Here is an 11,609-nt window from a genome sequence, read left to right as displayed (position 1 = left end):
ACTCTACAAATTTATGGCGAGCTCCACATTTGCCATCTAATGGGCGTAGTTATTTCTCTGGATTATTTCATCTATATTTGTGAAATAGCCAGAAACCTTTTTGTCTCGTGCATTCCGTTTCTTCATATATATATATATAAATAAATATATGTTGTAGAGGCTTCACAGATATAGCTGGGTTATGATTTCACTTTTTTCATGAATATTTATGTGGAATGTAAGAACGACATTGTTTTATTTTGATGTTATGATTAGGGGTGTACAAAGCAAACCGACAAACCGCACCAAACCGATAAACCGAGTTAAACTGAGAAAAAAACCTGACTTGTGGTTTGGTTTGACTTGGTTTGGTGTTGAAAAAAAAAACCCGACCATAATTAGTTTGGTTTGGTTTTAGCTAAAAAAAGTCAAACCGAACCAAAGCGAACCGAGTATTCGATTTTTAAAATATTTTATACATAAAAATATTTATTTGTAATGTAATTTGTAGATATTTCTTAAATTTTTTCATGGTTTTTTGTCTTTTATAATATTATTTTAAGTTTGAACTTAGAATTTTGAATGCCAATAAATTTTATATCCCATAGATATTAGTAACTCAAATAAAGTCCAAATCAAAACCAACTCAACACTAATGCTAACAAAAGAAATTCAATTCTAACACTAGGAATGAAAGAATGCTACATATTTATTCTTTAGTTTTGCATAATTGGTTTAGAGCGTAAAAATACATAGCTTAATTTTTTTGTTTGTCATGTAATTAATACTTATTAGTTGTACTTATTTTAGCATAACTTAATATTTAGATTAAATTCATTTTCTTTATGGCTTATTAATTAGCAATACTTATTTTAACCGATTTTATTATTTTTTTTATTGAAATATTTTAATACGATGTCATCACCCATCTCACATTTTGTGTTATTTTCTTAAGAAACACCTTAATTATATAGTTGTATCTTACTAGTACTAAAGAACTATTTAAAGTAAAAGTTATATGTTTTGTATGAAGACTTTTTCAGAAAAAACCCGAAAAAACCGAATAACCCGAGAAAACCCGAAGTTGAAAGCGAATTTTATTGGTTTGGTTTGGTTTATAAACTTAAAAACCCGACGCAATTGATTTGGTTTGGTATTTGAAAAATCCAAACCAACCCGGTCCATATACACCTCTAGTTATGATTATGAAAGTTAAAAGTTAACTTTTCCAAGTTATGTTGATGTTTTACTTCTTTCCAAAGGTTGCATAAAGTTGCATAGCATATAAAGCATGTTAACGTTAGATTAGTCAAGTTGGTTCGCCCAGTTAAGGCACAAGATACCAATCACGTCTTCAGAAATCAAGTCGTGACACCAACTTTAAATGAAAACAACATGATTAATTATTCTGACAAAGCCTGAAGAGAGAGTGAAAAAGGAAGTCAGGCTAAAGCGCCTTTGATCAACCTTATTATTATATTGTCACAAAAACATAATACACCAACTACTTGCTGGCGTATATTCATTACACATACATAAATAGATAGCTTCTTATTTTGTGATCAAAGACAAGTTGATATTGAGACTGTGAAGTTCCTTCTGATTAATGGCAAGGAGAGTAGCAATAGCAAGCATAATTTGTCAAGTGATGATGTTTGTGTCCCCATTGATATTTCTTACAAACACCATATTCAGCTCCAAACCAGTGCTTGCAGTGCTGGCTACATTTGAAAGAATAGTGGCAAGGTCCATGCCACTTGTGATTTTTCTTCCAACAATATTTTCCTTCTGCCATTTGCATTTCTGCATGAAACAGAAATTGGAAACCAAGAATTTATATAAGTGTTTGAGATATAGTTAAAACATGACTTTATGTGATTTGTGATGCATAATATAAAAATCAAATGATTAAAGATATGCTCTTTCTAACCGTTTAAACTTTTAGATACATTTGCATACTCGATACGAGACTTTATAAAACTAAATATTTTCCAATACTTAGCTAACACACTAATTGATAAAAAAGTTTAGCCAAACCTAGAAGTATGCTTAAAAAGTTCTTGACTCACCAGTAGCAGCAACAAGGAGAAGACAAAAGAGGAGGGCAATGAAGGCTGTGTATTTAGCCATGGCTTGCTATTTTTTCCTTTTAATTTGGATATATATGGTGAGGAAACTGGCAACATAGATGGTGATATTTATAGCATATGAGGCTCAGTATTGTCAACTTAATTCTTTTTTGAACACTTCAAAGATTAAGTAATTATCAAGTATACACAAGCAAGTAAGGGAAAAAAGAAAAAAGATAAATTCCCCTCCATGCTATTATTATATGATGATGAACAGACTATGATAAAGCTAGTTTGGAACTTGAATGGTTCAACTTATATCAAGATAGAGATGATGATCAGACGGTTGGACGCGTTCAAGGTTAAAAAATGCGTGTATGAAACACAAATGTGAACCCAAAAAAAAAGTTAAAATATTTATGCAATCAGATCACTTATAAGTAAATTTTTACGATAAATATTACTTCGCATGTAATTGCTTGATAAAAATTATAATCAACCTGCTGTAATATGTTATATTACGAAAAGATTTTCTGATATGGCAATATATATTGTATATGATTAAATCCTAATTATCTTGATTTGTTCATCATTGGAAGTTTAATTACGTGAAACATTTAGAATAACATACATTATCGTGTACAAAGACATAATCAAGAACCATTCTTGAGGATCTTCGATTTAATATATTGCTCCTAATGTATTTAGGAGTCTAAATTGATCAAGCTCACAATTTGTTGCTTCTATTTTTAGAATTTGTGTGGCGACCAAGTACAAGTGGAAAACGAAAATAGTAAAATACAAATGTAGATAAAATAATACTATCTTCCTCAAGTACACGTACAGTTGTACATTATTCGCGAATAGTAAATTTAAGGGGCAATTCGCAGAATTGCCCTTCTTTTGGGGTGGTCTTTAAATTTTGCCCTTCATATTTGAAATCTTTAAATTTTGCCCTTCGCTAAATCCCATAGGTTTCAAAGTTCGAACCCCACACAAATAAAATTTTAAAAAAAATTCGCAAGGCAAAGTTTAAATTTCGCTATGCCCCTCCCCATCGATACTGGGCCAGAAGGAATTAGCAAAGTTATGCGGACCCGCATACTTATGCCTTATGGGCGTACTTGACATAAGTATGCCGGTTCCTAAGCATAACTTTGATAATTCCTTCATAAGTTTATGCCGGGATTCGCATAAAAGTTTGCCCATTAAAAGTATGCCCCCCATCGGCATAAACTTGTTAAGGATTTACCAAACTTATGCCGATGGGGGCATACTTATGCCTTATGGGCAAACTTTGCCTTGAAGCATATATATGTATTTTTTCAAGCATATATACCAAAGTTACATGGAAAAGTATTATGCTACAACCAAATGTCCATCCCGTATACAAATTCACACTTTGGCCGGCAATACAAGGTAGATTAGCAATCGTTGATAGACTTCGTAAATATTTTCCCCATCTTCGTGCGTACCCAAGAAATATTTTCCCATCTTTATTTTGAATGCTCCATCACAAAAGGATTGTGGTACGGATTGTTGGTATGGTGGGGGTACACTAGAAGAATAGGGGTGCAAGATGAAATCATGGATCTCACACATTGCTAGACACAAATCAAAGCATTGCTCCATTACTTGCCGCATTTTTGGTATGCTAGTGGCATTGGTTTGGAGAGAAAGGAACCTACTCGATTTCAAAATACTCGGTTTCTTCCGATAGACTCTGGCAGAGAGATTGCACAACATATTCACATCCAAGGCAAAGAACAATTTCAAATGGCAGAGCTCTTTAACTATGAATTGCTATCCCTAGCTAAGTGTAGTTGATTAAAAAAGGCCGTTGTTTTTTAATGTAATAGTTGCTCCTAGTTTGACTTATACAAGTTAGTGAGTAGGAATTTTACCATGTACAAATTGAAGGTCGAAGCTAACTTTGTCTTTATGTACAAGTTTTTTGGATGGAATAAAATAGACTTTCAACCAAAAAAAAAGTTTGCCTTATAAGGCAAAGTTTAAATTTATATGCCCCTCAATCTTTTAGTTATGTTTAACTAAAAGTCTGCTTAGGGCGTACTTTGCCTTGAGGGGCAGATTTTTAGTTATGCCGGATCCCAAGGCATAACTTTAACTTTTTCTTAAAGATTGTATGCTTTGATCCGGCATACACTCCCAAATCTGCCTTGCGAAATTATTTTTTTATTTTATGTTCGAGCGGGGTTCGAACCCGAATTTCATGTATTCGCTCATCTTTCCAAGCAAAGGGCAAAATTTAAAGACCACAAATATGAAGGGCAAAATTTAAAGACCACAAATTTGAGTGGCAAAATTTAAAGACCACCCCAAACGAAGGGCAATCCGTGCAAAAAAATGAAATTTAAGCATGTATCAGAAACTAGTTACAAAACTCTGTGCTGCGCACGGGCCCAAACACAATTGAAAATGTTGAAATTTGATGATTAAATTTTCTATGAATTTACATTATCTCTTTTTATGATACCGTTAAAAAGTGTAATTAAGTTACAAATATAATATCCCTTTTTCTTTGTTTCTTATTCTAACATAATGTATATTATGAATTTATGATAAATTTTAAACCCGAAATAGATGACTGAACAATCAACAATAAATTGAACAAAATTTTAATAAAATGAAATAAATATTGATGAACTCAAAGTACTGTTGTTTCAAGACAAGAAATACCTTTATGCCCCAAAAATATTTTACTTTTTATGTAGAAACAATTACATTTTATCCTTAATGAGATGATTTATAACTACACAAAAACATATGACATGTTTTAAAGCAGAAGTTTCAAATTTTTTGTTTCTAAACTGTGTGTTTAATATGAAATGATGCCACATAAATTCAGATGGAGCTAAAATTCGAATGTCATTGTGTTGTAATTCTATAATCTAATTTGTGATATGAATTTTAAATAGTTAAATCACAATTAAAAATTCCATATTACAGGAATAAATAATAAATAAATTCGGCTTTAAAACGTCTAGAAAATTAAACTGATTTTGCGTATGAATCTAACATTTATCATAAATAATCAATGGACATCTTACATTATCGGAGTATATGATAATAATTAAATAGAAACTCACGAGTTTATACGATAGTTACGGTAAAATCTCTTTTAAAGCAATCATGTTATTCAGATGAGCAAAAGAGAATATTGGTAAATTCCCTAGCTGACCCTAAGCTCCTCTCTTAGCCGCTTATCTATTAGTAGTAATATAACAATATTTCAGATAAAGTATTTAGGGCAATTTGGTTTATATTAAATGTCAAGTGATTCTTGGTAAATTCCTAAAATCGCCTCCATTTAGCAATTAAAGTCCAAAGTTAGAAAGGTCTGCAATTAGTTAGGAGGGAAAAGAAACATTAATCTCATTCCTTTGGGCATGATACCATTTCATTTTTTGCGTGGATTACCCTTCTTTTGGGGTGGTCTTTAATTTTTGCCCTTTGCTTAGAAGGGTGGTCGAAAATATCCCAAAGTTCTGGGTTCAAACCCTCGCTCAGTCAAAAAAAAAAAAAATTTACAAGATAAGACTTTTGCCAAGAGTCTGCCTTATGCGACACACTTTGCCTTAAGGCCTAACTACAAGTTTGCCTTACAAGGCAAAGAGCCTGTTTGGATGGGCTTAAAAAAAGCAGCTTATAAGCTGGAAAAAACTTATAAGCTATTTTAGATAAGCTAAGTCAAACGGGCCCAATTAATTTTTTGGGCTTATTTTAAGCGCAAAATGGCTTTAAGTTTGGCTACCAAACACTCAAAAAAAATTTAAAACGAATTTTATAAGTAACTTATAAGCCAATCCAAACGGGCTCAAAGTCTGCCGTCTCGGGCATAGGTTCTATGTAACTTCGCCCGAATAGGCATAGGCATAGAAACCTATGCCTTTGCGAAATTATTATTATTTTTTACTCTGCTGGGTTTTGAACCCAGAACCTCAGGTATTTTCGGCCACCTTTTTAAGCGAAAGGAAAAAATTAAAGACCAGCGAATTGAGGGACAAAAATTAAAGACCAGTGCGTATGAAGGACAATACTGCAAATTGCCCATACTATTTCCTAATACTGACAAAATAAATTCCTAGCGTATATAAATATGAAGAAGATGGGGTAAAATATTACATCCACGTAATCCTATTTTTAATTTACATTCGCATGGCCAACTTTTTTTTTTCAACAGTGTTTCTACACATGATATACAACATTATACACTTACTGTAGACAATGTATAAACATGTATAAACGTATATACTAATGTATACAAGGGTCATTTCGGGTAATATAAAAAATATGCGCCATTTCGGATAAATATTTTCTCCAAATAGACATAGAGTGTTATTTTCCCTCAAAAAAAATTATAACACATTTCACTGCCCTGGGCGACATACTCTCGTTAGGAAATAGTGATCAAATACTGAAAGGTGTGTAAAAGATACAATTGGAAAAAGATTATGATATTAAAAAATACCCCGTGAAGGAGAGGTATATAAAAGAGATTTGGCTACAAGGTGGAAAGCAAATTACAGTATATATTAATCCTTTTATTAATGAATGATCAAACTGGTCGGCATAATCTTGACACTTGGTCTATTTAAATTCCTACATTAGCGTTCTCATTGTCAACCAATCCATAATCTTATTATAGTGACTTGAATGTTTCCCCTTGAATTGTTCTTTTAACTCGTTCATGTAGTTAATTATGATGTAATGTTCTTGAACTAGTCAAGAAAATAATTAAGTTGACAATATTGAGCTTATACCGTGCTATAAATATCATGACCTATAATCGCAGTTCCCTCACCAAGATATATATTCCAAAGAAAAAACTAAGTAGCCATGGCTAAAAACACAGCCTTCGTTGCCCTTCTCTTCTGTCTTCTCCTTGTCGCTGCTACTGGTGAGTCAAATAACGCTTTAAGCGGGTTTATATTAGCGTTATATTACACTACACACACGCACACACACTACCAAAAAACAAGAATTAGCGACGGACAAGTTCTGTAACCAAACAAAAAAATTAGTCACTAGTCCTATTTAGCGACAGTTAACGACCGATATCTAAAATTTCTTTACCTACGAGCAATTTAACGACATATTAGCGATGAAGTTCATAGCTCATTTCATTTGTTTTTTCGTCACACTTTTTAAGTATAGTGTCTCGTTTATACTTTCTTACATTTCAGATGATTAGGGTGAAGTAATTAGTGCTCTATAGTCTATTCTATCTGTTTTCAAGTTTTACTGCATACTTCGAAAGGTCGTATGTTTCATAGCACAACTAATTTAAGTATGGTACTAGGAACATATTGCCAAATAGTAATAGACTCGGTCAATCTTTTTCGGATTCGTATATTACGTCATTTAGGGAGTATATGTTAATTAAATACTTATTCTTCGTTTGCAAATTTCCTGTTTCATGTAGAAATGCAAATGGCTGAAGGTAAATATTGTTGGAAGAAAAATCACAAATGGCGTGGACCTTGCCATTATTCTTACAAATGTAGCCAACATTGCAAGCACTGGTTCGGAGCTGAATATGGAGTTTGTAAGAAATACCAATGGGGACACAAACATCATCACTGGGCAAAATACGCTTGCTATTGTTACTCTCCTTGCCATTAATCACAGGGATCTTCAGAATCTGAAGACTTGTCTATTCGACAAAAAAATAAGAAGCTATCTATATTTATGCATGTATAATAAATACTGCACCAGGAAGCTAAGCAGTTAGTATGATTATGAATGTGTGACAATGTAATAAAGTTGATTAAAGGTTTTACCCTGTTTTTTTTCCCCCTCTTCAGGCTTATCCTCAATAATTATATATATATATATACACACACATGTTGCTTTGTTTAATGTGAACTTACGACACTACACTGAATGGTATATTTGCTTTGTGTGAAATAGGGGTGTACAAAGTAAACCGACAAACCGCACCAAACCGATAAACCGAGTCAAACCGAGAAAAAAACCCGACTAGTGGTTTGGTTTGACTTGGTTTGGTGTTGAAAAAAAAAACCCGACCATAATTGGTTTGGTTTGGTTTTTAGCTAAAAAAAGTCAAACCGAACCAAATCAACCCGACATTACATGTATTCAATTTTTAAAATATTTTATACATAAAAATATTTATTTGTAATGTAATTTATAAATATTTCTTGAATTTTTTCATAGTTTTTTTTATCTATTATCATTTTATTCAAGCTTGAACTTAGAATTTTGAATGTCAATAAGTTTTATATCCTATGGATATTAGTAACTCATATAAAGTTCAAACCAAAACCAACTCAACACTAATACTACCAAAAGAAATTCAATTTACCACTAGGAATGACAATAATGTTGGATATCTATTCTTTAGTTTTGCATAATTGGTTTAGAGAGTGAAAATACATAACTTAATTTTTTTTTCTTGTCATATAATTAATACTTATTAGCCGTACTTATTTTAGCATGACTTAGTATTTTTAGATTATGGTCATTTTCTTTATGGTTTATTAATTAGCAATATTTGTTTTAACCGATTTTATTATCTTTTGTTGAATATTTTAATACAATGTCATCACTCTTCTCACATTTTGTGTTATTTTCTTATGAAACACCTTAATTGTATAGTTGTATCTTACTAGGACTAAAGAAATATTTGAACTAAATGTTATATGTTTTGTATCAAGACTATTCCGAAAAAAACCCGAAAAACCCGAATAACCCGGGAAAACCCGAGGTTGAAAAACCCGAATTTTATTGGTTTGGTTTGGTGTATAAATTTAAAAACCCGACACAATTGGTTTGGTTTGGTGTTTAAAAAATCCGAACCAACCCGGTCCATGTACACCCCTAGTGTGAAATATGTACTGAGCAATTGAATCTGGCGGTTTAAACATTTGAAATAATTAATAACGGCCTGTTCAATCGTTTTGAGTATAAAAACCCTTTTCACCTAAATGAGACTTCTCGTAGGTTTAATATTGTGTGTTTTATGACTTGCTGGGACGGGTGGCACAGGACCTGATGTACTCGGGTGCGTTTTGGAGAAGAAAACAAAAGTTAGGAATTTGAAAACCTAAGAGCTGTCCAAAGTCGTTAATATTTGGGGTTAATGAGCTCGGAGTCGAGGTTTGAAAGTTCCCATAGGTTTGCAGGATAATTTAGGAATTAGTTGAATGGCTTGGACGAGTCCTGAGGGGCTCAGGAGTGATCCAGACGTTTAAGTTGAAAGCTAGTGATTTTGAAGAATAAGAGTTGACCACGGTCAAATATGTGGCTAGACGACCTTAGAATGATGATTTGAGAGCTCCAACAGGTTGGTGGAGTGCTTTTGGAGTTGTATGCATGTTTGGATCACAACCCGAGGAATTCAGGTTAGGTTTGGAACCTAAAAATAAGATATGTCGCATTTGCCATGGCCGCAATTGCGATGGGAGGGCCGCATTTGTGAAGCGTTACACCCCGTATCTTACAACAAAGGTTAGACTCGTATCGTTAGAGTTTCAGTGGAAATTTGAAGGTTTGAACGTTTTACGAAAGTGGCCGACGGGCCTACTTCGGGCAACCATAATCCCTTGATTAGTTGAGAATTTTGAAATGGTTCCTTAATGAAAGTTGTAGTGCGTGGAAGTACCTTTACAAGTATATAAGGATCAGACCAATCGGAGATTGGAGCAAGGAGATATGATCGTCGAAGGTGGCTAATAGTAGGACGCTTAATATTAGATAGAATTGGCTAAGTTTACGGCAGGTCTGTCTTCCAGCCTGATTTCGTTAACATCCGTTGAGAATTGAAGAAAACTCAAAACATGAAAGTTGTAGCCCATCAGAATACCTTTCTATCCATATAAGTCCATGTCAAACGGAGTTCTGTACAAAAAGTTATGACCGATTTACTGAGGGCATTTAAAATGGAAATCCCGATTCTTGTAGGATTAGGTTTTAAAGCCCAAGCCTTTATGATTACCTATAAATGCAACCCTAAAACGCTTTATGTAAGGATTTTCGACTAGAGCTACTATCGAACACCTAAGGTGAGTTCTTATTCAAATCCCTGTGTCAATTTTATTAAGTTAACAGTAGATTAACACCGAATAATTATTTGGAAGTGCTAGATTTTGGAAAAAATCCATTCAAGGTCGAATTCGGAATGAAGCTTAGGGATTTCTTCAAAAAGGTAAGCCCCTCAATAATTAATGGATTATAAGGAGTTATTATTATGTTTTAGACATTTAATGGTTAGTACAATCATTAAATAGGATTGATTTAGATGCGCTCAATCAAACGCAAAACCCTAGTAATTTTGCTGGAAATTTCCCTCTGACTAGTCAGCTTCCTTTGGTGTTTTCTGCTAATTTAACCGTTGGATTGAGCCCAAATTTTAAATGAATTATCACAACATATAGATCTTAAATGTGAACGGTGAAGATCATATTTGGAAGTTCGGAGCAGTGTGGTTTGAGCTATGAACAGTAGCTACGAAAATCGGTGAAAACTCTTCTCAGGGTTTCAAGTTCTAAGCTTTGGGTTTCTTCTTCAAAAGTTCAGACCTTTTCTTCAAGTTTTGGAGCATTACACGTATGTGAGCCTAAGTATCTACGTTAGGGAACGTTTATGATTCTCCCTGCACCTCATTATTCTTGCTCATTAGTAAATTGACTCAGAATATAGTTTTGCCCTAGTTTCATGATATATTGTAGAACTTCCATCTTCTAGGGATATAGTTTCATAATTCGTTCAAGTTTATCATTCTGACTATCATGAACTCAGTACTAATCATTATAGACTTGTGTATTGTCATCACATGAGTCTCAGTAAGAACATAATCAGTTAATTGGCTTATGTTCCATAATCAGAAACAGAAATCATGCTAGCAGTTGTCTCTCAGTCTCAGAAATATAAATTGCTTAATGTTGAACCCCTGTATCTATTTTGGGCCCTAGGCCACAGTTTATGCATACGTATTGCTTGGTCTCTAGGCCACAGTTTTGTGCACATTATTTGGGCCCTAGGCCACAGTTTATATTTACAGTTATACGAGTGATTCATCATTCAGAAAATAGGAAGTATTCTTATCTTTACTTCACATGTTTAGTTCAGTTAGCTTTCAATTTAAGTTTCAGTTTCAATTTCATTACTTACAGTTCTTTCATTTAGTTTGCTTTACATACAAGTATAATTCAAATGTGCTTGTAACGGTTCGCTTTTTACGCGGGTTAATGCATAAAAGCTACTACGAACTCGTTGGTGCTCTTTCAGACTTTGTTTTGAAAAGAGTCGCCACCTAATTTTTAGGAAATTAGGAAAACCGAGGGTAAAGGGTTTATTCAAATACCATTAAAAAACCTTCGTAATCCTGAGTTCTAGGTAAGGGTTCTGATAATCCCCTGGGAAGGTGTTAGGAACCCTAGTATTAAGGATCCGTACTATACGGTTGACCTTCGAATTCCAATGTATGAATATTTGGCATGAACTGTCTATTTAGTGCTTATTCTCCCAAAAATATTGTCATTTGCATATCATTTTGAGAAAAGAATTTTGAATACA

The 11,609-nt window shown here is 33.4% G+C and overlaps 1 protein-coding gene across 1 annotated transcript; it reads right to left on the bottom strand.

Moving 5' to 3' along the window:
* Positions 1-1,406: 1,406 nt before the first annotated feature.
* Positions 1,407-2,186, bottom strand: LOC132040609 (defensin-like protein 19). Its single transcript, XM_059431264.1, has 2 exons — positions 2,049-2,186; positions 1,407-1,782 (listed from the first exon to the last, which is right to left on the bottom strand). The coding sequence occupies exons 1-2, from the start codon at positions 2,107-2,109 to the stop codon at positions 1,583-1,585; spliced, it is 261 nt and encodes an 86-aa protein (XP_059287247.1). The 5' UTR covers positions 2,110-2,186; the 3' UTR covers positions 1,407-1,582.
* Positions 2,187-11,609: the final 9,423 nt, after the last annotated feature.

The sequence above is a fragment of the Lycium ferocissimum genome, chromosome 12 (assembly GCF_029784015.1).
Source record: "Lycium ferocissimum isolate CSIRO_LF1 chromosome 12, AGI_CSIRO_Lferr_CH_V1, whole genome shotgun sequence".
Taxonomy (NCBI): Eukaryota; Viridiplantae; Streptophyta; class Magnoliopsida; order Solanales; family Solanaceae; genus Lycium; species Lycium ferocissimum.
This window is presented reverse-complemented; position numbering and strand designations above follow the sequence as displayed.